We start from the raw sequence: 27,524 nt of genomic DNA, 5'->3' as shown, positions 1-27,524 counted from the left end.
GCTTGCCAGGCAGGCGCTTTTGCCGCTGAGCTAAATCCCCAGCCCCTTATCTGTCTTAAAACTATATAAAAGTGAAGCAGTGCTGTTATATTAGCTTTCTGTTGTGTAATAAATTACCATAAACTTAGCCACTTATAAGGATACCCATATATTGGCTCACAGTTTGTGGTTTAGAAGTATGACCCGGTATGGCTGGGTTCTTTCTCTGGATATCGTGAAGCCAAGATAACCCTGTTAGGTGGCCTGACTTTCTTTGTCTCTGTCTGTCTGTCTGTGCATCTCTGTCACTTGCTCTCTCTGACTGTTTCTGCCTGTCTGTCTGTCTCTGTCTGTCTCTGTATGGGGGATTGAACCAGGGCCTTGTCCATGCTGGGCAAGTGTTCTATACTGAACCATGCCCCTAAGCTATTCTCACTGAGTTGCCCAGGCTGGCTTCAAACTTGGATTCCCCTTCTTCGGTCTCCTTAATAGATGGTAGTATAGGTGTGTGCCACTATCTCATCTTAGTGAGTTCCAACATTGATTTCTAAGATATTACCTGTTTTCTATTTCATGAATTTCTCCTCAGAATTATTTCTTTATATCTTTCATCAGATTTATTTTGTGGTTCTCTTTTAGCTTTTTGCGATGGATGTTTAATTGATTTTCAGTTTTTTATATTTTCTGACAGACCTACGTATAATTCACAATTTTTTCCCTAAGCTTTTCTTTAGCTTCTTTCCATAAATTTGTATTTTTGCTATTTGAAGTCCATTATGATTTTTTTATCATTAATAGGTTATTCTTGAGTGTATTTATTAGTTTCACATATGAATTTTTTCTAATTTCTTTTTTGTTTGATTTCTTCAGTATGTTAGCTGCAGAGAAAGAATATCCTCTACTTCAATCTTGGTAATTTGTTTTGAATTGTACTGTGGCCTACCAAATGATCTGTGTTGTAAATGGTTTATGTGGGGGGGAAGTTCTGCAGTTCCTTGCTATAGTTTACTGTTTCTTTCTTTTTTTTTTTTTTTTTTTTTTTTTTTTTTTTTTTTTTTTTTTTTGCAGTGCCGAGGATCAAACTCACAACCTTGCGCTTGCCAGGCAGGCGCTTATGCCACTGAGCTATATCCCCAGCATCATTGCTATAGTTTATATATTTATTTGATCAAATTTTTAGAACATGTTCAGAATCTTTTGTAGGCTGATACTTTTTCATTGAAATCTTTTTGTGTTACTGTTTTTAGAATTTAATTTATTTTTCAAATTTCATCTTTCACTTTTTGGACCTTTCAGTGTTATCAAAATGGTCACCTTGGCTTTTATTACTTCAGTCCTAGAGTTGTTTTATAGGCCATTCCTGATCATTATAATATTGTAAGTCTTTCTGAGTCATTTTCCATTTCCTGTGTTTCTATTGGTTCTTGTTTGTGCTATCTCATCTTATGTACCTGACCATCTTTGTTTATGTTCCTCCTTGTGTGTCAGGGGAGAAGTAAATATCTTTTTTCTTTAACCACGAGAGTTATATTCTTAACATTTAAAAAAAGTTTATTAGTACATGTTTGCTAGTATATAACTTCAATCGTGAGGAGTTGGTGCATGTACATAATACATCTTAACTCTTTTTAGCAAACTTTCTCCTTTTGAAACACCCTTGGCTTTGATTTTGTGCTCCTGGATTTGTAAAGGTTTCAAGAACAGCCTGTTTTTCTTTTATTTTTTTTTAGATCTTCGAATACCAAAAGAGATAAAACAGCTTGGGGTGGTTTGGATTTCCTCTCCAAGTTCCATTCTTCTGTCTGGTTTTAGCCAGGTAATTCTTCACAACCTTGTTAGGTGTTTGCAGCTTTTAAGCTGCTTTTAAAAAGTGTTTTCTCCAGCATTTGTATTTGTCCTCAAAGGGACATTTCATCCAAGTTATGTAATTTGCCATTACCAGAAGCTAAAATATGTCAGCTTTTATACTTTTATTTCCTTGTAAGGATTAATCAGTGTTATTCATATAAAATTGCAGCTAAATCCAATTTGGCATAAATTTTTTTTCTCAGTATGAATACTGGTAGTTAAAAGACCATTCTTGACACCTATGTTGTGTATTCACTCACATATTTAAATTCTGACTCTCAGTTTACATTGCTATGTTTTGATTGCTACGGAGATGAGGTAGGACCAAATGTTCTTTATGTGTATTTATATACAGAACTTTTTGGGTGCTGGGTCTTGTTAGTAGGAATGATTTAATTTTTATCTTGTTTCCTTTGAAATGAGCCATACCACTGTTAGCAGAGAATAGAATATTTAAATGTTTCCTGGGTGTTCTTCCAAACCAGCCATAGAAAATGAAAGAATGATTAATGCTCCAAAGTACTCTGAGCATCTTTTAACCGGAATATGACTGATGTGGTCCTTCAAATGACTGACTCCTTCTTGTCATTGCAATCTCAAATGTCACCTGTTTTATAGAAGCCCTCCCAATCTGAGTAATCAGTCTTTATTCCTCCTTCATAGCTTGTATCAGTGTCTGATGATAATCTCTTCTTTTTTTTCTCTCTGAAAAAAATTCAAAGTTTGATGAGGTCAAGGACCTTGTCTATCTTGTTCAGCACTGTCTTGCATGTTTTATTTACCCAGTCCTTGAAACATGGGAGATAGTCAGGAATTATTTGTTTAGTAAATATTTTTTTCCAAATTGTGGCACTGTCTATGCTAGATGTCAAATTATTTAAAAAGATTCCATTAAACTACAGTTAAGTTTGTGAAATAAATGCAGTGAAAGGAGGTCAGTGTGGTTGGAGTGAAGCAAGCTAAGGGAGGGGCTAAGAGGTGGTATCAGAGGAGGGGAGATCCAGGCCTGTAGGTTTCCCTCATAATGCTGTGGGAGGCCATGAGGGGATTTTAAGTGAGAAGTGACACGATCTGACTTACCATAAAAAACTACTCTGACTCCTGTCAAGACTGTAAGAAGTTATAGGAATATTTCAGTATGGTTTATTCTGGGGTTTCACATATCTCCTGCTGGCTGTTTTGTCTACTTCAGTGCCCAAACCATCCTTTTTTTAATTTCCATAGCTTCATTATTACCCGCAACATATTCCCTAGGGCATCCTGCCAGATCCTCCTCTCAAGGCCCAAGTGTTCTTTCTTTTTTTATTCTTATTTTCTTTTTAAAATTCTTTTCTCCATATTGGAAGAGGGTGCTGTTTATACTTAAAACTCTGTTCTTCCATAGATATTTTAAAATCTACCAGTCTTAAATCTTCAGAAAGCCAAATTAGGGTTTTGATTAGAGTGCATCAATTGTATGGATCAATGTGAAAAGAATCCACATCTTTATAGTACTGAAGCATCCTAGACTTAAATTTGGATAACCTGATTTATTAGGTCTTCTTTAATACCTTTGAATAAAGTTAAATATACTTGACAAGAGTTCTTGAGTATCTTTTATCTTGTTAAATCGTAAATTTATTGTTACTGTAAATGTGATATTTAAAAATAACATTTTCTATTTTTCTGTTTACAAATGTAATTTATATTTGTATATTAAGCTTATGTTCAGATATTTTGCTAAACACTTGTTATTCTAATACTTTGTAAATTCCTTTGCGTTTTCTCAGTAGACAATAATACCTGCAAGGTCTGCTTAGTATTCCTCTTTCTGATCCTCTATGTTTTATTCATTTACTTTTTCTTTACTGGGGTGGCTAGAACACACCAAAATGTTTAATAATAATGTTAATGAGTATTAATGATAGAATTTCTTTATCATGTTCATAATTTTTTTTTTTTCTAGTACTGGGGATTGAACTTGGGGGCTGACACATGCTAGAGAAATGCTCTGTCAGTAAGTTACACTCCTAACTCTGATTCCCTTTTTATTTTTTATTTTGAGACAAAATCTCACAAAGTTGCCCAGGCTAGCCTCAAACTTGCAACCTTCCTTCCTCAGCATCCTGAGAACCTGGGACTACAGGCTTGTGCCACTATGCCCACTCATGTTCTTAATTTTAGAGACCATGTCTAATATTTCATATTGGAGAATGTTTGCTGTAGGCTTTTGTTAGATGCTTTGATCAGAATGTGAATATTTTAAAATCATGTAATTATAGACATATTATTCTTTAGAAAGATTGTTTCCATTTATGTTATCATCCTTGTTTGAAAAAGCGTGTCTTTTCAATACTTATCCACATCAAATATGATCTACTTATTTTGTAAAAGTTTCAAATTTCATAGCAGTGAAGAACATTTCTTTGTTTAAATTTATTTCTTTCTTTTAAACCAACTTTTTATGCCAATACCACGATTACTCTTTATAGAAGTAGGGTAGGCTTTTTAGTTAATTAAAAGAATTTGTCAGGCACAATGGTACATGCCAGTAATCTAGCTACTTGAGAAGCTGAGGCAGTAAGATGGCCATTTTGAAGCCAGTTTGGGCAACAGATCTTGTCTTAAAAAGAAGAATAAATAAAAGAACTAATTTTGAACATATTTCAGATTTTAGAGAAAAATTACAAAACAGTACAAAGAATTTTATATTTCTTCTAGCCCTGGTCCAAATTTTCTTCTTTTTGTAGTTGGTTTTTTTTGAGGTAAGTCGAAGAAAGTCAGTATGTCACATATGAAGTCACTATGTAACTCAGGTGGCCTTGAACTTGGAGCAATCCTTTTGCCTCAGCCTCCTGAATGCTGAATTTACAGGCGTGTGCCACCATGGCCAGCTTGGATTATTCAAATGTTACCATTTTACTGTTTTTGCTTTATCATTCTCTTGCTCTTGTCCCATATACACGTGTATATTTTTCTGAAACGCTTAAGTTGTAAACATGATATCCCATTATCTCTAACAATGTCTGGTACTAGTTCTTAAAAGCAAGAGCATTGTTTTCTATATCCACAATACTGTTATCAAGACCAGAAAGTTATCAGAGATACAATTCTATTATCTAATCTCTAGACATTTAAATTTTCTCAATTATCTTTTCTGGGATCTAATTTAGGATTATACTTTGTATTTATTCAGCATGGTTCTTAGTTTTTTAGAATCTGGAACAGTTACTCAACATTTTTTAAAGAATACAGGTCAGTAATTCAGAAGACTATCTCTTGGCTTTGGTTTAGCTGTTACTTTCTGTGGTTGGATTCAGGTTTTACATTGCTGGCAGAAATACTGCAAAAGTGATGATGTGATAACATCCTATCAGTTGGTATATAATATTGGTTTATTCCATTATTGATGTTATTAACTTTGATCATTTAATTAAGGTTGTGTCTGATAGGATTCTTCACTATGAAATTATTATTTTTCCCTTTGTAATTAATAGGTATTTTGTGTGGAGATATTTTGAGATGAGATAATGTCCTGTTTTCCATCACACTTTGAACTACTTGTTTTAGCACATAGCGATGATACTTGCCTAAAATAATTATTACCATAACAGTTGCCAAATGGAGATTTAAAAAAATTCCATCACTACATCTATTATTTGGAATAACACTCTACAAAAAAGCTTTCCTTTCTCCCGTTATTTTATTACATCAATAAGAACTTGTGCAATTTTATTTTATTCTTCTACATTATAATCTGTTAATATCTTTACTTTGCTCCTCTAATATTACTCTTTTAACTAGTGAAAATCACTTTAAGTTGATTCTTGCATCCATCTGACACACTCCCATCATTCTTTGAGCATTTGCTTCCTTTCTGGCAGTACAAAAAAAAAATCCCTGGGTTCATGTTGTTCCTTTTCTGCCTTAGCCTTGGAATCAGCCATTTCTCCAAGGAACCTGGGTCCTTTTGTTGGAGGACTAGCTGTACTCATGGATGGTGGTGTATCATTGCTTCTAGATACTCTGAGGGAATAGATGTATGTGAGTGTGTAATCATTTATAGTACATCAGTTTTTACTGCTCTAGATATTGGAAGCTGAACTTCTATTGTTAACTTCAACTCCAAGCTTTTCCTCTGCTCATATTTGTAACTCCTCTTATGAGAATAAGAAATCAAGACCTCATTATATTTACAGTATATTTACTTAATTTATTCATTCCTAGCGTACAGATAGAGAACTTTCATATCACTGTGTAAAAAAAGATATCTACGTGGTAGAGTACAGTATTTGTTTATTTTTCTTTTTGTTTTTAGTTTGAGGAAATTGGTAAAGTACTGTTTTCAAAGGTTGCCTGGGGTTAATTCTTTCTCCTTGATTTCTCTTTCAGTATGATTATGGTATTCATTTTAATTGCTGTGAGTTCATTCCAGTTTGGGTTCTTCTCTCTTATTATTGTTGTTTCTTATTTTTTCCAGCATGTGAAGCCTTAACGGGGAGTTTAAAAAACTGTACTAAAAGGAAGGATAGGTTATTCGAGTACTACAATGTAAAACTAATTGCTTTTCATTGTGTTTGTTCTTTCAGGAACTCATTTAATATTTCATTATTAAAAGGAATATGTGAAAATTCCTGCCAACCATTGAGAATTTCTCCCTTTGGACATTTTTCTTCTACTTTCTACATAACTTTCTTCGAAGTTCCTTTTTTGGTGCCATGTTTTGTGGCTTACATCAAAAGAGGAGTTTGTCTTCATGAAGATTCCTAACATTGGTAATGTGATGAATAAATTTGAGATCCTTGGGGTTGTAGGTGAAGGTAAGTTAGAATTTTTATGTTTCTTGAAGTTTTGAGCAATGTACAGTTATACCTACTACCTCAAAATTTACCACTTTAGGTCACATCAGTTTAGCCTATATCAATTCAGATATTCATTTAAGAGTATAAAATTTAAAATAAAGTTACTCTTAAATTGTTTGAGCCTTACACTCCATTTGAAAGTCAATTATACATTAAAACTTTTAAAAGTCCTGGTACCAGAGAAAAACCAAAAAAAAAAAAAAAAAAACCAAAAAACAAAAAAAACTTTTAAAAGTTTAATAAGTCAAAGTTTCTTTTTTGTCTTTTTGAGGCAAGGTTTCACTCTGCAGTTCAGGTTGGTCTTGAACTCACTAGCCCAGGCTGGCCTTGAACATGCAGTGATCTGCCTGCCTCAGCTTCTTGAGTGCTGGGATTATAGGTGTGCACCACTATGCCTGGCAATGAAAGATTTCTTAAGACTGCCTTTATTTCATTATTTTCATTAGTAATTATGGTTTATTAAGTACAGCATTACTATATTTTTTAAGTTACATTTTGTTTTTATATCAACTTTATTTTGAATAATTTAAAATTTATTCATACATGTAAAATTTTACTTAATACATGTTCAATAAGTGAATAAATAGCTTCTATTTTATTGAGAATGACAAACTTCATTTTATAAATTTTTAGGCACAGAATTTGGTCATATTTTAACATCTCTAAAATCAGGATCTGTCATAGCTTACATGGTAGTACATTTTCTTTCCTAATCGTACATAAAATAATTCTTATAACCACTGATATTATTGACTTGATAAAATATGGTAATTCATTTTTCATAAGCTGACTCTTAGAAAAGCCATCATTTATTCCTGACTTTTTTCTGCTTAGTAATTTTTGCTCTTAAAGATAACTTTATAGAAATCTTGATAAATGATTTTTTTATAGAAGATAAGTGATTATAATTATAGTTCCTTAGCATTTATGTTTTTAAATCAAATGTTACGAAAGTTTCATATTTTCCAAATTTTGAATTTAAAAAGAAGTTTTAAAAACTTAGATGAATAGCAAAGCAGTTCAAGATTTTAATATTAATTTGGCAAATCCTTTTCAAATAAATGGACATAAAGTAGAATCTAATCAATGGGTGCTTGTTTCAAAGTTTGACATTGAAACCATATGTACTAGTCAGCTTTCCTGTTGCTAGGACCAAACATACAGCACTTGCAATTTAAATGAAAAAAAATGGTTTATATAGCTTATAGTTTCAGAGAATTCAGTCCATGGTCTCCTGACTCCAAGGCAGAAACCTTGTGGAAAGGTGTGGTAGAGCACAGCTACTTAGTTAATGACAACCAGGAAACAGAGCAGGTTAGAAGTGCCAGAGATGAAGGGGCCAGGGACAGATACAAACCCCCAGGTCACGCCTCTATGATCTGCCATGCAGAAGTGTGCTTTATTAATCCTTGAGATAACTCCCAAGCTAATCAAATTGACAATCCACTTTAACCTTCATACTACATGAAAAGAATAAGTCCTTTATCCTTCACTTGTCTACTCCTTTTCTTTTTTTTAATTGGTATTAATTGTGTAAATAAAATTCATTTTGAATCTCTTACCTAATGCTTTATAACAGCTGCCGTTTTTCTTTTTTGTACCGGGAATTGAACTCAGGACCTTGTGCTTGCCAGGCAAGTGCTTGTGCCGCTGGGCTATATCCCCGGCAACAGCTGCCTTTTAAAATTTTACTTATCGGATGTATTGCAATTACAGACAGGCAGTAAAGCTGCTGACAGCACATAGGGTGCAGCAGCAAAGCTAGAATTTCCAAATTCTAAACCTAAGTTTTTCTGGATCATAATCTTGATTTTCTCATGTGTTTATAGGTGATCATCTTCTCAGGTGTTGGCTCAGATTAATCAAAATTATGAGACTTCTATATAAATTAGAATGTGTTAAATTATAATCAGAACCATTATATATATATATCCATAGTGTAATTTTTTTGGTAAACCACTTCAGATGGTTTTAGAAAAAAATATATAGGAAGTAATGGAGTGTATAAAAATTTGTCTAGCACACCCCACATTCCTATAGCATAAATAGTACACTTTCACTTCATAGGAAAACTGGCATATGCAGTTAGAATAATTGGATTGGAGGACTGGATACTTGTTAGTGATTGTGGAGTTAATTTCAGTGGTTCTCATGGCTGGTTCTACCTTAGCTATGGTAATAAGATTCATCAATCTCCAAAGCAAAGGAAACTTTTCAGAGTGTTGGAGGCATATTTCTCCATGTCATCTCCCTAAAGTCCCCTTCTCATAGTTGCATACAGGTTTATCCTGTCTGCTAATGCCACGGTTCTTGGTGTTTTTTCAGAGCTTGGTTATTATATATTAAGTTTTGATTCTGTTGTTCACATTGTAATTTTAACTTCAGTTTCTTGGTTTCCTTGCCGTCAAGGTATGCCTCTTTGTTCTGCTCTAAGAAAGTAAGTTTATTACCTTGGCAATAAGATAAGTAACCCAAAAGGCAGGAATGAATCTTATCAAAATACACCAAATAAAGTGGGAGTCATGTGGCCTGTGCACTTAGACGGAGTCTTTTATGGCAAAAAGGTAGCAACTCCTAGTAGTCATTAATTGAAGTGCTGAGACCTGCTGAGGATTGAACTCAGGGCCTCAAGAGTGCTAGGGACGCATTCTATCACTGAGATACATGCCCAGACCTGACTTATACTATTTTGCCACACAAAAAGGATATTCCAGTATCCTACAAGAGGGTTTAAATGACTTCTAGGACAGGCAGCATATTTAGATAGGCTCTATGCTTAAGCTTGCTCTTGGGAATTAATTAGCTTTTAAGTTTTAAGTTCCCTAGAATCTTTGGAATTAATTTTCATTTATGTACAAAGTTCCTATGACCCAGTCTTCTCTCAGAAAATGTTTAAGACTTTAAAACATGTCTCAAATGAAGTTTTCTTTAAAAAGGGAAACATTAAAAATATTTATTAAAATATATCTGTGTTCTACTTGAATATGGCTCATTATTGTATTATCATTCTAGAATACTGTAATTTTGTGTGTTATTATTATAACATAATGATAAGCAATGTAAATGTGGCACAGCTTTGATTTTTTTTTCAAGAGTTCTAATTTGTGTACATGCCCCTGATTATTTACTTCTTTCTTATTATAGGAGCCTATGGAGTTGTACTTAAGTGCAGACACAAGGCAAGTACATGGTTTTTGCAAGGAAAATATCTATTATGTTTAAACTGTTTTGAAACTAATGCATTGCTCTGTACATGTGGGCACATAATTAAAACCATCTGGGTATGATGATGACTCTTAATGAAGTAGAATTGCTGTGTGAACCTGGAAAAAAAGAAAAACTTTTCAGTAAGCTTGATTGTGGTAAGTAATTATTAGCTTTTTGCAATCCCATGCTAATTTTTTTAGCCTGTGTATAGGTAAAAAGCTGCCTAATGTGAAGAGAAAAAAGGTGGTGGAATGGGAAGAGGGAAGCAAAGTAGTGACAGAATTATGTTCAAATGTTATGAGTAAGAGGGAGTGTTGTTCAGTATTTTTCTTGTAGATCCAGTAACTTAGATTACTAGATGGATTTGAATACAGATTTTGAAGGGTAGTAGATAGCTGCTTGGTAATGAATTGGAACATGGAATAATAGTACATGATTATAATTACTAGCTGTAGTTGATCACCTTGGAACAGCGTTAAAATGAATCTTAGTATGGATTATTTGAGTGATAATAACGACAAATTATTCAGCTAAGTTATTTGAAGCTTCCATAGCTGTTGCTCAGTAGTGAGCATGTTTTGCTCAGAGACTAATTTCAAGATAGTAGATGTTGGGGCTGGGGATCTAGCTCAGTGGCATAGCACCTGCCTGGCAAGTACAAGGTCCTGAGTTTGATTCCCGGTACCAAAAAAAAGGTAAGTGTTGAAACTAACAATTTTAAGTGTTAGGTTACTTTTTTAATTTAGATGTACTAGATCTGAGTATTAATATTGGACCTCATGTTATTTTGCATATGATTTGCTAAGACTAAGGTTTTAAGATCAAAGTTTTAAGTATTTTGTGATTTTTATAATGATATATTTTGTGCCTGAGATATGAGCTTAGCAACTTCATTCAAATTATTTAAACTCTTGAATCTATTAGTCATCTATCAATAATAATATGTCTATAAATAAAGATGATATAATTTTTATGTTTGCTTTTTCTTTCCTATTATACAAAATACTGCCTACCTTTTGGATTTAAGGATTTGTAAAGTTTAATTTTTGTTTATTTATTTGTTGCTTTAGATCACAAATCTACTTTAATGCAGTGACTTTTCTATTCATGATATTAGATGTTTGAATTTTTTAAAAAGTTATTTTTATGTTATCTGATGGTCTCTTTGTCAGTAAATCCTCACCAATTGTTTGAATGCTATTGGTTCTTAATTAAATGTGATTAAGAATTTAAAATAACTAATAAAAATAAACTTAGTACCTTGACTGTCTTATTAAGAAATATCACTGCAGTTTTAAATTAAACATGGAAAGCTCCCTAATGAAATGCTATTCTTTTAATGAGTTGCTTAGAGTTACAGTAAATTTGTGAAGCTTAAAAAATAGAATTTCTGGTGGATATTACTTAGGGGAAATCAGTGGTCAGTTTCCAAGTTACATTTGACTTTTTTACGAATATAATGTCTCTTTTTATGTTGTAGCTCTGTTTGGATAGCATTACAGATGGAAGCTTCAGTTCTTAATCTTGGGTTTTAAAACCTAAAGACTTCTAAGCTATATACATATCTAATATAATATATATACACATATATACCATATAATTATGTATGTACAAATAGTCTAATATATTAATACAAACAGTTCAAGTTTTTTCTCTTATTGTCATACTTCACCATGTAACTTTTTTCTTTGTATTTTTTGTGGGTACCAAGAATTAAACTCAGGATCTTGTGATCACTGAGCTATATCCCTGGCCCTCTTTGTACTTTTTGAACCTTGCCTAAGCTGTCCTTCAGCCTTTTGTGTAAAAATAAACTTTAATAGTTGAGTGTATTGTTTTTATCTTTCCATTTACTTGTTTAAGATACAGTTGTTACATGTACCTGGTCCTCATAATAATGCACACGATTAGTTGACAAGAAAACAGGCCCAGAATGAAAGTGGATGAACGTAGGCATCCCTGCTCTTGGGAAATCAGCTCTGAATGTGAACTCTGATTCCTAGTGGCTGTGTGGAGGGGATTTTCAGTTATAAGGAGGAATAAACCATACTTTACTTGTCCTAGTATGGCTTAAGGTCTCTCTGAAGGGATGGAAGAAGAAACATAACCCGTGAAGTTGCTGCAAATGAAATTGCATCTAAAAAGTTTCTTCTTGCTATACTTCACTTGATGAGGGGGTCACTGACCAACTATCTAAGGATTATTGCTTTTCTTTTTATGCATCTAAAAGTATATCACTGGATGGAAAATTTAAAGCATAAATTAGTGCCTCAGAATAATATAAAACTCTTTTTAGAATCTGCAGCTGTTTAGTCATTAGACTTGTTATATCTTTTTCCCAGCTAAAATCAGATCTTCAAATCTATACCCCATTATCTAAAAATAGAGAATTTGATGCTTCTGGTAAGATTTACACTTTCAGATCAGACAAATGGATTACTGTAAAATTCATATTATAGTTAAAATGTATGTAATCTTCCCTATTGTAGTCATTATCTATAAAATGATCATGCTGATATATTTTGCATGCCTTGACATTTTCATGAAGTGCTTATAAAAATGTATAATCAGTCCTTTGTGATTACTTATGCATAGGTCTGTTGATTACTTAAGTGTAGATGGGTAACTTTAGAACGATTAGTTGTTAGCTATATGTATATATACAGAATTAAATAATTCTTAGGATAAAGTTACTGTTTTAATCTGTGTACTATCATAAGAGTTTAGAGTTCAAGTTTATAAATAGATATGTTTTGTCTTTTATGAATACAATATGATGTTGGGCTATTTCCGACCAAAGACCATACTTCTTAATTTACTGAAATAAATGATGTCCATTTCAGAAAGAATAGTATAGCTTGTACTCTTTTTTTTTGACAGATTGTGTTTATTGTTATATATACACATTGACACATATGTGAAAACTTTTAGCAATGACTGTTAAGCTTCTATTTATGGCTCCTTATGACTATTCACATTTGGAAGATATTCTGGTTTGGACCCTTGTCCTGCGTGTATGTATTGTTGATTTTATTTGCATGTGTATTTTGAAGAGCATATGAGAGAGGAAGTCATATTTTATAGGATGCTTTTCTGAAGAGAAGCCTAAAAGTGTCATGCTCACAACAAGGCAGAGAAAACTGAGTGAGGTTGAAATAGGAGGATTCAGGGCTGGGGATATAACTCAATGGTAGAGACTTGGCCTAGTATACGTGCGGCCCTGGGTTTATCCCCCATACTGAAGAAGAAGGACAGGAAAGGACAAAGGAGATTCAATTAAAGCCTGAAGAAAGAAAGCAAAAACAAAAACCCTGAAGAAAGAGAGTTTATGCATGAAGAAAATGGAGCACAGTGCTTACTGAGCCTAGGATGTAGAAGTGCTGCTTCATGTGATTCCTTTACCGTGGTTGGGGTTGACCTATATGAAGTTTTTATTTTGAGCTAGTAGATGATATATGTACTTGAGATAGCTAATTTACAAAGTTGTGAGCAATCCAGCGTTGGGATACATGTTATAAGTGGGCAAGAAGCATAGCATTGACTTAGAGAAAGTAAAGGACTTTAGTAGAGAGCTGTTGCAGAGTAATGGGAACTTGGTTTCTACAAAGGGGTGCAAAGTGATCCCAAGGATTTGAATGGAACAAACTGGAAAAGCATTGGTGTTGTTTCTGTGACTAGAACACTTATAAAGTGTATATAAATTTGAAGGGAGAAGTAATGATAATAAAGAATAAGAACGGCAACAGTAAAAAGCCTGATACTATTAGATACTGCATATTGAGCTCTCCCGTATACCAGACACTGTAGTAGATGTTTTAAGTCCACAACAACCCTGCTCTTACTCCTATTTGACAGTTAAGGAAAACTGAGTAATACAGGAGGTGTATCACAAAGCTAAGGTCATGTAGCTGGTAAGTGGTGAAGCTAGGCAGTGGACTGCCTCCAGAGACTGCTACCTTGAGCTGTGAAATGATATGAATCTTCCAAGAGGGTGTGTGGAGCAGAGTAAATTGGTGAGACTGAAGAAGAGGTGGGCAGACCTCTTGAAACAAAGAAAAGAGATATTTTAAAGATATTACTCACCAGTGGTTTAAGAATCCATAAAAAGTTCCATGATAATAAGGATTGAGAGGCGAGCAATTCCATTTCATTTAACAAGGCCATTTTATTAGTGAGGTTTTTTGATGAAATGGTATGTTGAATGCCAGATTGTAAGAGGTTAAGAAGACGGTAGATAGAGAAAATCTGGGATGGGCCATTTTTTTTCTTTGAGTGTTGGAAATTGAGATTGAGGGTACCAGGCAGTGCAGATTTGGTTAAATAGTCTGTAGTCAGGAATAGCCATATTCCCTTCTATGAAGAGACATTCTTAGCTCTTATTACTCAGTTGTTACAAGTTGTTTTTAGCTATAAGTCTTCATTTTTAGCAGGCATTATATATTTTGAATTAGTGATTCCTTTTCAGATTAAATTAGTTTTTTTACTATAAAACTAAATGAGAATTTGGTTACTTTTTTTGTAAACCAAGCTTTTCAAGAAGATACTTGAGGAAAAGCCAATGAACAATCACCAGTTTAACAGATTATTTATAGTATTTGGGGATATATTTACCTTTGGCAAATTGCTACCATCTAAAGCAGTACAGTTATTTTCTTCTAAAATAATACAACAACAAAAAAGTAAAACAAACTTTTCCATTAGGTTTTATGTGTGAATTAAAAATTTAAGAAAACATTAAAGTGATAAATCAACAGTGAAAAATTGACTGTTTAGGATTAGTTATGTTATTTACTTTCTTACTACTTTCCTTCTTAAAAATAAGAGCTTTTGTTTTCTGTTTGTAAAATTTCTAGCAATTGAAAGAAATTAGAGAGACTTAGAGTTTTTAATAAACATTGTAAGATGCTGGAAGTATTATTATTTCAATACAATCTTTTTAAGGAATTACTCTCTTTAAATGACATTAATTTACTGCAGCATATGGAGATTAATGATGCCACAAACTGGGCTTCAGGTCCAGAACAAAAATAGCAGAAATCCTTAGTGAGGAACAAGGATCTTGTGTCTCCTTTTATAGCGGCACTCATATCAAGGCATCACTTCTGTATGGTTTCCGTTCTTGACCTGGTTTTTGTGGTGGAGCCAGTTGTCTTTGAAACACTGCAGAAGTTTTATCCAAATACTACTACTTTGTATTATAATATTTTTTATTTAAGATTTTGCTAGGCTGTTAAAGTAGGAAAAGCTATCTATGTTTCTGTTTTTGTTTTGTTGCTTTTGTTTTTTAATCAATAAAAGGAATAGTGGCTTGTGTGTTATTTCCCAAGTGGGTCCTGCCTTCTTTAGAGAACTAGAAGAATTTTGGGCCTCTGCAGGCTTCCTGGTTGCTTTTATCCCTAGCATCCTCATTGGGATATAGTTTTCTGTGTTTAGTTTTCTTTAGTTTAGCTAAACTAAAGTTAGTTGTTTAATAAATGTGTTAAGAGAATGGTCATATTAGCATTAGCCATCTCTAGCTCTGACTCCACATGAGACTTTATCTCATTCACCTTTTCACATGTCTTGGTTCCTAAACCATCATTTACCCTCCTCATCTGGAAGATGAGGTGACCAGGATACTTTTCCAGTTTACCGTGTTCAAGTTTTGGGGACACCTTTGATGCCTCCTCTGGGACCAAGTCCCTGCTGCTTTGCAACAGCTCTCTTCTGTGTCTTTCATTTTTGGGTCTTTCATTTAAGCCAACACTATTATTTATTGAACTCTTAGAGATCAACTTTAAAGTTCCTTTTTGTAAATCATAAAACCCATAATTAGTTCAAAGATGAGAGCATTCTTTTCCTCATCTTAAAATGAATAATTTCATTAGTTTCTGATAAATGTCTGTGATTGAATGATTTATCTTAGCTCCTTAATGCTACTTTCCTTCACAGGTTAAGGAATAAAAATGATTGTAGTTCATTCTACACCGGATAGAAATGTATCTTCACTGGTAGTATAGGAAAAAGGACTGATTAGTAAATGCCTGTGTAGTGGATACTCTTTAGTGATAAATGTAATTTTTTATCAGTTATTGAAACCAATGACTGGAAAGTAGTATGTGTTGATCTATTCCTACATAAAAAGTAATTCAGCCATGAAATACTATATAATTAGAAGTGGTCATTCATATTCTACAATGCTTCTGAGCTTTAACATTTCTTGATTTAAAGGTTTCTTTCATATATTAAAACATTTTCATTTTAAAAAGCCGAAAAGCTTAAAAAAAGTCTTATCTCCTAAAGCAATGTGTTCTAGGAATGGCATTATGAAGGAAAATTCAGTCTGTATCTGTGTAGAAAAATCTATTGAGTGCTGACAAAATATCAGGCTCTTAGCTAGGTATTCACTTTGCCAAAATCAATAAGAGATAATTTTTATGTGGACTTTAGTTTAGCATGGATAAACTAACAAATACAAGGTTTTATTTCCTATTGTTAGGAAGCTTAAAATATTGTTTGGGAGAGGTAAATCTGAAGGAAGATAGTAATTGAAATGACGGTATGAAACCCCTCTCCCTCCTAAGTTCTCCACTGAAGCCTGCTTAGGGAAAACTCATGTTAGTAATAAGGGCAGGGGGCGGGGGAGGATCCCAAACCGTACAATACAACTGTCACAAAGGTACAACTAGCATTAGGAAGTAGCACCATTAGCTGATAACAAACTGGATCAGAATAATATAGTGAGAACCTCTGTTTTCCTTCTGTCAGAGGGCCCCAAATCTTTGGTGTAATACTGATCAGTTGTAGATCCTTTCCCAGTGGCACAGCTAAAGCTTGATTCATGAGGCCCCAGTCATTTTCTTTAAGAACACCGTATTAGGATGGGCAGGAGGACTGACCCTGACAAAGTAGCTCTGGTGTTTGTAAACTACCTGCTGTGGTCCAAATCAGGCCTGCCACCTCTTTGTAAGCAAAGTCTTTTTGGGATACAGCCACACTCATTCGTTTATATATTTTCTATTGATGCTTTTGCAATGCAGTGAAGGAGTTGAGTAGTTGTAACAAACACTACATGACTAACAGAGCCTAAAATAGGTCTATAGAAAAAGTTTGCTTCTGACGTTGAAGAAACCCTAACTAGAATGTGGTGGAAACAGCATAGTGACCTCAGTGAATTAACAGTCTCTTTGCCCGGGATGCTCTTGGATGCAAGGTAGTTGGTAAATGAAGTAGAGGACTTCCACTGAAAATTACCTTGCCTTTGATCTGGACTTGGGTAAATCCTTTAAATGACTGGATAGGCCATTTTGTAAGGGTTATCTTTTTATATATCAGTTGTCAGAACAGAGAAGTGAAGTTTGCTGAGGATTGGACATACAGCAACACATCTGTGCTATTCACCCCCGGTCCCATCACTGGCCTGAATAGCTCTCTTTCTATCCAGTGATGAATACAGCGAAGAAAACAGTGTTGTGTGGGGCTGTGAAAAAGCTCTTCAGTTCCAGAGAAAGACCTTCCCACTAACGGGAAGAGTAAAATTTTGGGGAAAAAGAATTTGAGATATTTTCCTAGTTCAATTCAACAGACACAAATAAAAAAATAGTAACGACTGTGTTTATTTGTACCTCATTCAGGCATTGTACTAGCTGCTTTATTTTCATTTCTCCTTAAGTCCTCATAACAACTCTAAAAGTTAGCAAGTATCATCCTTTCCATGAGGGAACTGAAGCTCAAGTAGGTTAATTTTCTGAAGGCTATTTAGGCTATATAGTTAATTGATGGTAGAGCCAGGAATTAAGCCATATTTTAAGACCATCTTTTTAAAATTGAGGTAAAACTCATATAGTATAAAATTAATTACTGTACAGTGTACAATTAGGGGACATTTAGTACATTCACAGTGTTGTACAATCAGCACTTCTTTCAAATTCTAAAACATTTTCATCTCCCCAAAGGAAAATCCTGTATTAATTACATACACACTTCCCATTGTCCCTTTCCCCTCCCCCTGGCAACCACCAAATTGCTTTCTGTAGCTATGGATTTACCTATTCTAGATATTTCATATAAACAGAATCATACTATATGTGACCTTTTGAGATTGGCACCCTTCACTTAGCATAATGTTTCTGAGGTTCACCTACATTGCAGCATATATTAGTACTTCATTTCTTTTTATGCCTGAATGATAGTCTGTCGTACTATATGGAAATACATGTTTTGTGGATGCATTCTTAGTGGGTGGACATCTGGATTATTTCTGCTTTTGGCTATTGTGAATAGTGGTGCTATGAACATTCATGTACAGATATTGTTTGAGTCTCTGCTTTCAATTCTTCGGAGCGTCTACCTAGGAATGCAGCTGCTGGGTCATATGGGAATTCTGTTTCACTTTTCTGGGGAGGTGCCAAATTGTTTTCCAAAGCAGCCACACCACTGGCATTCCTACTGGCAATCTATAGGGACTCTAATTTCTCCACATCCCGACCAATGCTGTTTTGTACTTTGAAAAATTTATTTTAGCCATCCCACTGGATGAAAAATAGTAATTCCTGTGGCTTTGATTTGCATTTCCCTGATAATTAGTGGTATGAGCACCTTTTCATAGACTAGTGTGGAAATACTACTGATTTATAAAAACTGTAATGAAGACATGTATAGCATCTTTTCATATGACCATTCTCATTTTATCTTTGGAGATATGCCTATTCAAATCATTTACCCACTTTTAAACTGGACTACCTTTTCGTGTTGAGTTTTAACATTTCTAAATATAGTCTATACAGAAGTTCCTTATCAGACATACAGTTAGCAAGTATATAGTCTTATTCTGTAGGCTACCTTTTTACTGTCTTGGAGATATCTTTTGACGTATAAGAATTTTCAATTTTGATAAAGCCCAGTTTGTCTATTTTTCCCTTTATTACTTGTGTTTTTGAAAACATTTCCAAATCTAAGGTCATAAAAGTTTACAGTTGTGTTCTTTTTTCTAGTAGTATAGTAATATATTTTAGATATTACATTTATTAGGTTCTTGATTTTTTTTTTTAGTGTGGTATGATTTAGGAATCTAACCTCATTGTCATTCTTTTGCATGTGGGTAGCCAGTTGTCTTAGCACCATTTGTTGAGGAGAGAATGCTTTTACTCATTTGCTAGTGTTGACACCCTTGTTAAGAATCACTTGGCCATAGATGTGTGGGTTTAGTTGTGGATTCGCACTTTTACTCTATTAGGCTATGTGCCTATCTGCGTGCAAGTATCACAGTGTGCAATTGTGGCTTTGTAGTAAGTTACAAAATCAGGAGTTGTGAGTTCTCCATCTTTGTTATCCTTTTTCAGTGGTATTTTGGCGACTGAGGACCCTTTACAATTCCATCTGAATTTAGGATCAGCTTTCCCATTTCTGGGGAAAAAAGCTATTAGAATTTTGATAGGGATTGCACTGAATCTGTAGATTGCTTTGGGTAATATCATTGTAACTGTAAGTTTTTCTAATCTGCAAACAAAGGATCTTTCTGTTTAGGTCTTTTTAAACTTCTTTTAGCTGTTTTAATTTTGTAATTTTCAGTTATGCAAGTCTTTTACCCCCTTTGGTTAGATGTATCCCTAAGTATTTTATTCATATGGATGCTACTGGAAGTGAAATTGCCCTCTTAACTTCTTTTTTATATTGTTACCAGTGTAGAAATACTACTGATTTTTAAAAACTGTAATAAAGATATGGATAGCATAAAATTTGCCCTTTTAACATTTTCTGACTGTATAGTCAGTGGCATTAATTGCATTCACAATGATGTATAACTCTCACTACCATTTCTAAAATTTTTACCCCAACAGAAGCTCTGTATTAATTAACCACTAGTTCTCGAATTCTTCCTATTTATCCAATTCTTCCTACCCTCAATATCTAGTATCTTCATTCTACTTTTTGTCTCCATGATTTTCCTATTCTAGATATTTCATATTATTGAATAGTATATGTTTTCTTTTGTGTCTGGTTTCTTTCATTTAACATGATTTTTTAAGGTTCATCCATGTTGTGACATATATCAGCACTTCATTCCTTTATGGCTGAGTAATATTGTATATACTATATTTTGTTTATCCATTTATTTGTGTTGCACTTACATTGTTTCCATTTTTGGTTGTTGTGAATAAGGCTGCTACATAAGAATCTGAGTCCTGTTTTCAATTCTTTTGCGTATTTACCTAGACGTTCAATTCATGGGTCATCGTAACTATATATTTAACATTTTGAGGCCTACTAGTTTTTGTATTTTGACCTTGTATTTTACAAGTTTGCTGCATTTCTTTATTAGCTCTAATACTTTTTTAAATGAATGCTTTAGGATTTTCTGTGAAAATTACATGTGGAAATAAAAGGATAGTTCTACTTACTCATTTCCAAATGGGACACCTTTTTTTTTCTTGCCTAATTGCTTTGGCTAGAAATTCAAGCACAGTATTAAATAAACGTGGCTAAAATAAGCATTCTTGTTTTGTTTCTGATGGTTTGAGGAAGAGTTTCAGTCTATTACCATTAAGTATGCAGTTAAGTATGGATGCCCTTACACAGCCTATAGCCGTGGTGGCCAACCTGTGGCCTGTGTGCTACAGCTGGTTGGTTGTTATCATTGAACGCTCTAAAAGATTTGCCATCACTGCTTTATACTCTCAGTTACTGAAGAGGATCACTTGAACCCACAAGTTCAAAACCAGCTTGGGCAATAAAGTGACATCTGTCTCAAAAAAAGTGTTTTATTAGGTTGAGGAAATTGCCTTCTATTTCTGGTCTCCTTATCTGCCATAGATGTAGTTGGGTGGGGAGAAGGCAGGTATGCAATTCAAAATGTACACTTTCTTATCACAAGCAGCTACCTCCATGAACCCTTTTCCTGGTTATTGTAGCTTTTGAGTATTTGCAGAGTATTTGGAAATATTGATTGTTACACTTTTTCTTAGCTCAGTTGTTTCTGTGGAGGGGCAAAGTCCTAGATCTCTCTATTCTGTCACTTTTAGCAATAACACTCTCCAGAAATGTTTTTTGCACATATTTTATTCCAATCTGTGGCATGTCTTTTCATTCTTGTGACAATGTCTTTACCAAAGAGTAGTTTTTAATTTTAATAAAGTCCAACTTAACATTTTTTTTCTTTCATGGACAGTCATTTTGGTGTTGTATTTGTAAACTGATCATCAACCTCAAAGTCACCTAGATTTTTTAGGTTAAGTTCTGGAAGTTTTATAATTTTGCATTTAGGTCTGTTACTCTCTTTGAGTTGATTTTTGTGGAAGTTGTAAGATCTGTGTCTAGGCTCCTCCTTTTACATATGCACAGCTAACACCATTGGTTAAAAAAGATTGCTTTCTTCATCAAATTGCCTCTGTTCCTTTGTCAAAAATTCATTGACTATATTTGTGTTGAGTTTGTTTTTGTGTTCTGTTTTGTTCCATTGATCTGTATCCCTGTTCTTTACCAATACCATATTTTCTTGACTAGTATAGCTTTATAGTAAGTCTTAAACTTGGGTAGTACCAGGCCTCTGACTTTGTTTTTCTGTATTGGATTGGCTGTTCTGCATCTTTTGTTTTTTCATATGATATTTAAAATCAGTTAGTATCCATGAGTAGCTTTCTTCAACAACAACAACAAAAGATTGCATTGAGTGCTTGTTTCAGCAGCACATATACTAAAATAAGATTGCATTGAATCTGTCGATCAGTAGGGGAAGAATTGGTATATCTTTTTTGAGGGGCATAGACAGATTTATTAGACAGTCTTTAAAAGTACATTTTGTCTTTGCAGATAAAACCGAGTGCAGGCCCTCAAAAGACCGAGCAGGAATTGATAATATTGTCTTCCAGTGTATGAACAGAGTATCTCTCCATTTATTTAGATCTTCTTTGATTTCTTTCAATACATTTAGTTTTCACATACAGATTCTGCAATTATTGTTAGGTTTCTACCTGAATACTTTCAAATATTCTTCTTTGTCTTATTTTTCTCCTTTTGGTATTCTGATTGTGCCAATTTTTCCATAGTTCTTGAATATTTAGTTCTGCTTTAAAATTTTTTTCTCTTTACATTTTATTTTGGGATGTTTCTAGTGACATATTGTCAAGTTTACTGATTCTTTTCCTTGGCCATATCTAATCTACTCAGGAGTCCATTAAAGGCATTCTTTTTTGTTACAGTGATTTTGATTTCTAGCATTTTCTTTTAATTCTTTTTTAGAGTTGTATGTGCTTACATTACCCATCTGTTTTTGTATGTTGTCTGCTTATTCCATTAGAGCTTTTAACATATTAATCATAGTAATTTTAAATTCCCTATCTGATAATTCCCAAGTGTGTGCTATGTCTGAGTCTGGTACTTTGTCTTTTCAGACTATTTTTCTTACCTTTTTGCATGCCTTATGATGTATGTGTCTTTTCCCTTTTTTCATGCTGGATATGATGTATTGAGTAATAGAAATGTGGTAAATAGGCTTTTAGTATAAGGGTTCTTGTTAAGCTAGCCAGAAACTGGGCCACTTTTAATGTTTAGTGTAAGTGTAGTTGCCAGAAGCTTTGGTATCTTCTAGTGCCTTTTTGTTTTTCTTTTCCCTATCTGTTGTCTTTGGGTTTCCCTAAGAATTCCTTTTTAGGCTGAGCATAGTGGCATATCCTATAATGCTAGTACTCTGAGAGGGTGAGGCAAAATTGCAGGTTCGAGCTAAGCCGGGGCAACTTAATGACTTAAGGAGACCCTGTCTCAAAATTAAAAATTACAAAATTTATAAAACGCCTGGGAATGTATGTCAGTGCAAAGGCCCTGGGTTCATTTTCAGGGGTAGAGGAGCTTTTAAAATAGTTTGCATCATGTACCTCTTTCAGTGTGATCCATCATTACTGTGCTGGACTCCTGTTGAAATGGTGGAAGAGTATGGAAAGAGGAAAGTATTCTATAATCTGTCTCTCCTGGGGCTTAAGTCCTTGACTACAACCTTTAGAAATGTTTCATAGGGCTTCTCTTCCCGTTTTCTTCCCTCCTGTTAGGTGAAACAGGAAGGCTTGAGGGGTTGTAGTTGGCTAATTCCCCCTCTCCAGCACATGTGAGAGGTTCTTCATCACTTTGTCATGAAGAACATTCTGAACTTATTTCAGAACTGTTACTTTTCCTTTGGGTACATTTTGAGATAACTGCTTTCCTCTTTTCCCCTACCCAAAGAGATTTTTTTTTATTGGATCTTGCCCCTGAGTATATTTCAAAATAGTTACCCTTCTTCTCCTCCTACCCGAAAGGAGAGGAGATTGTCCTTAAATCTTCATAATCAGAACCTGGTGAGATTCCTGCAAGTAAAGCCACTTGAGTATGGAAAGCCCAAGACTGGGCTCCCAGGACTTTTCATTCACAAGCTGGTCTCACCTAATCTTTGTCAGAATTATCATTTAAGTTCTTACTTTTGTATTGCTCCAGTGCCTTCGGCTGCAGGTAAGCTAGTCTTGGGATAGTTCTGTGTTTGGCTTGTATCTAGATTTAGGAGGCTGATTTGCTGTGTGACCTCAGTTCTCTGATGGGTCTAAGAAAAGTTGCTGATTTTCAGTTTGTTAGGGTTTTAACTTAGAAAGACAGGCGGGATAATATCCAAGCACTGCATGTGTTGGAGCTGAAACTGGAAGTCCTACGTTTATATTTTAAAATTGGAAATATCTGTCCAGTTTAAAAATAATGTTCTGCAAGAGATTTTAAACTTTCCTATGAGCCATTTGCTTTGCTGAGATGACTCATCCTCTGTTATTTTCATCTCTTTGAATCTTAAATCTCTGTATTTTCATGTGTTTAGTAAGAAGATTTTTCAGAACAAACTATTTGAAAAACCTTCATGCAGCTCTTGAAAATTTCTAATAACTTTGCCCTAAATTAGCCAGAACTATTGATTTTCTCCCCTCCCCTACAACACTGCTTTTGTTTTATCAGATATTTTCTATAAACCATGTTAAAGTGGTTCTGGGAATTATTTTCTTCACCTGCTATTTCACCCCAATTGTTTTTGAAGAAGTAACTCAGTTTCTAAGGCACTTTGAAATCTCTAGGGACTATGCACTATTTAAATTTGAAAAACTAATGAGACTAAATGTGGAACTCCTCTGCTACCAATGGTTGATTTTCAATTAACCTTAAAGAATGTATTAATTATAAACTGTAGATCTTGGTAACTTTAGCTTAATAAGATTATTCACAGAATCTATGAGATAGCGGATAGTTTGGCTGAAATGTGTTACTTATGCAACTGAGAAAGCATTGCGTGTACTTGAGCCTTATACTTTGATTACTTGCTCAAAATTTACATTTTGGTAGGCTTCAGTTCTTATCCTTGGATTGCAGTTGTAGCCAACCTTAGGCAATTTGAGATACTGTGAATTTAGTTAACGCTGCCCTTTTTTTTAGGGTTCATTTTTAGTTTTATGTTTCTCATGTAATCTACTGTGCAGAGCAGCTGTTAAACCAAGAAACTAATTAGCCATATGATATTTGAGATTGCTTATTAGTTGGCAAAGTCTTATCATGTTTATGTTAGGAAATATTTTTCCCAGTTTAAAATTAATATCTATATTTGGCAGTTAAATATATTTTGAAGAGGGAGAATTAAAATGTTAACTATTATGGATGTAATATGAATATACTAAATAAAATTGTTTTCAAATGATTTGCTGTATTGAAGGATTTGGTTGCAAATAATTATTTTTGCCATGTAATAAGCAATTATCTGTAGCCCATTTCAAGGTAAGATACACTTGCCTAGTATGCTCTGAATTAAAGACAGAAGCTTTTCACTCTGCTTTTGCATTGTGACCTTTCTTACAGATTAATACAGACTGTAGGAAGGAAAGACTAATAGTCTTCATTAGTGACATAGCTTTGTGTTGTGCATCATGCCAGGTTTCTTCTACCCTTAGCGGTAGTGGATGGTAGATCAGTGCTGTTCCTCCTGGAAAAAAAAAAAATGTCTTTTTTTCATATAATAACCTAGAAGAAATCCACAAGAATGAGCACAGTGTGTCAATAATTTAATCTTTAAAAAGCTTCCACGTGCGAACAATTCCACCAAAGGTAGATGGTCTACACTCAGTAAGTACTTGAATTGGAGCCCTTCCTGACAGGGACTTTGGTCTCCAATTCTCAGCTACCCCTTTGTCCTGATCTTGCTTCTTCATGCTACCTGGGCTGGCAGCTACCCTTGGGAAATGCCACTTCATTCACAAATGCATTCAGGGCTGCAGTGCCAGGATTTAATTACCTGTTCTCCTCTCTAGAGACTTCCAGGACCAGCCCTATCATTTTTGACGTCCTCTTTTGTGTTTTGTTACCACCCTGACCATTTATTAACACAGAACGTCCATCCGTATATGTTCCTTATTCTGATCCTGTCGTCTCTGACCCTCCTGCTACGCCCAAAGCTCCTGAGTAACCATTTGTAGCTCCTCTCCTTGCCTCAGTCTTGCCCCAGCTTCACAATATAGTCCGACTTCCCTTGGAAGCCCTTGGGCTTCGCGGCTGCCTAGTGAGTGGGTGCCTGAGTTAGCCCCTCTGTGGCACTAATCTCAGATATGATTCCTCCTCTTCTGCCAACTAACTGCCTGGGAAATGCACTCTGCCTTTTAGTTACTTGAATACCATGAGTCCTTCGCCCTTAAAATCTTTGCACATGCTGCTGCTTTTCCCATGGAGCAACACTTTCCTGCTCCTCAAGTGACTCTCTAGTCTGGTCTGGGTTTTCTCACATTAATCTCTTATGAGGACCTCCTAGTTGTTTTGTTTTTGGCACTTACTTAAATTTGCAATTGTATATTCACTCGCTCATTTGGCCTTTTCCCTTGGTTCTAAGATGTGCCTTTCCTCCTCACATTTCTGAAATTGGGATACATTTTATACTGGATACCTCAATTCCTTTCTGAGCGATAAGTAAAATTATGGTGTATTATAGCAATCAGTTGTGTCTTAGCTGTAATAAAATAATAAAATGCTGCACTTTTAATTGTCTCTTTCATCCAGTTGATTGAATTCAACAAAAACAGGAATTTTTTTCTCTTTTACCCGTCGGTAGGAACCAGTGCCTACTATAGTATCTGACACTGAATAAATACTGGTTCAATGAATATCTCTATGTCTTTGGGAGATATTGACCCTAATTCAGAAGATGAATCAGTCAGTGTATGAGTATGAATTGAATTGTTGATACACTAAACAACTGAGTCATTATTTTTAGAAATTGTCTTATTCTGGAATTGAAGGAGACCTTTAGATTTATCTGCTTAGCTCCCCCACTTATGTAACTTGTCCTATTACAAGAAAATGTACTTCCTTATGTAGGAGTACTTACCATGTATGATAATGAATCCATATAAGCTTTTACCTGATCTCAGCAATTTTATTTCATTAGAGGAAGGAGTTGAGGAAGGTACCAAATGGCAGCAAACTTTAAACAGTTTTGACTCTTGAGCGTTTCATTTTATTTCATCCCCCAAGGAGTGCAATCACTTGGCTTGCTCAGTTTACTTCTTTCAAGTGAAAGAACAGCAACCAGGCAGGCAGCACGGGTAACTGGGATGCCTTTGACCAGTTCCTGGATAAAGTTCAAGCCTACTCCACAGCTTGGGGAAGGTTTGGCTCTCAGTCTTTTTCATTTTCGGAGTCCTTCTCCTGGGGACTGCAGTTGAGTCATTCTGGAGTGATATGAGCATTTTGCCTATCAACGTACACTCGGCAGCCTGGTTGTGAAAATGCCTGCTATGACTGTCTTTCCCAATCTCTCATGTGCACTTCTGGCTCTTGTAGATTTTATTATCATCTATGCCCACTCTCTGGTACCTGATGCATGTGTTCTATGTGATGTAAGAAGTAATTGAATAAGCAAGAGAAGGAACTCAGAGTTGCCCAAATTGATGGTGTCAGTGTGGAGATGCACTTGCAGGAAACTGAAATTTAAAAGTTCAAGTATGGCATCAAAGAGCATGGTTGTGTGAAAATGAGAGGGAGTATTGTTGTGAACCTATACTGTCAGTATCTTCTTCAAGTCCGTCCTCAAGGTGGCCTTCCTGCTGATTAATGGTACATCTATGGATTCAGCCTAAATGCAGTTTACATTTGCAAATGTTACCCTTGCCCCATTAGGTAGACTGCTTCTTCTCTCACCCCCCAGAGAAAAGCATCTTCATTCTCTTTAAGCTGGTGGTATCCCTGGTGTCACTTGCTTTGACCATCATTGAATTATTCTGTGTCTTACTTAAGAGTATTAGGGATCATGTGAAAAATCAGGCGAGTGTTCTTTGCCATGGTATAGCTGGTCTGCAGAGCCGTTCCAGTGGCTCCTCATCAATAGCTGTCTTCTCTATGTCTTCTTGTAGGAACCAGCTGGTTCTTCATGCCACAGTTAGTGAGTAAACCCATGCCCATTACAGGGCCTAACAGGACTGAAGGGGACAGGCAGAGAAGTACCATCTCTGACTTGTACTGACAGCCTGCTGGTTTCCCTACTGATAAGTGTGATTCTTGAGAGGGAAAGAGAGAGAGAGAGAGAGAGAGAGAGAGAGAGAGAGAGCGAGAGGGAGGGAGGGAGGGAGAGAGAGAGAGAGTGGAGAGAGGAGAGAGAGAGAAAATGAGAACTCTGTAGACACTGGGTACTAG

The 27,524-nt window shown here is 34.9% G+C and overlaps 1 protein-coding gene and 1 pseudogene across 6 annotated transcripts in view; both read left to right on the top strand.

Annotated features, from left to right (window-relative positions):
• Window positions 1–27,524, top strand: part of Cdkl5 (cyclin-dependent kinase-like 5) — a 205,828-nt gene that overhangs the window by 60,642 nt on the left and 117,662 nt on the right. For all 6 annotated transcript variants that reach the window (XM_013509898.1, XM_013509896.1, XM_013509894.1 and 3 more), the window contains 2 exons: window positions 6,396–6,626; window positions 9,813–9,847. In XM_013509898.1, coding sequence (XP_013365352.1) covers window positions 6,563–6,626; window positions 9,813–9,847 — 99 coding nt within the window. In that variant the 5' untranslated portion in view covers window positions 6,396–6,562. The remainder of the gene's footprint in view (window positions 1–6,395; window positions 6,627–9,812; window positions 9,848–27,524) is intronic.
• On the top strand, window positions 22,718–27,281 carry LOC106147582 (annotated as a pseudogene).

The sequence above is a fragment of the Chinchilla lanigera genome, unplaced genomic scaffold, assembly GCF_000276665.1.
Source record: "Chinchilla lanigera isolate Chin_1 unplaced genomic scaffold, ChiLan1.0 scaffold00185, whole genome shotgun sequence".
Classification (NCBI taxonomy): Eukaryota; Metazoa; Chordata; class Mammalia; order Rodentia; family Chinchillidae; genus Chinchilla; species Chinchilla lanigera.
This window is presented reverse-complemented; position numbering and strand designations above follow the sequence as displayed.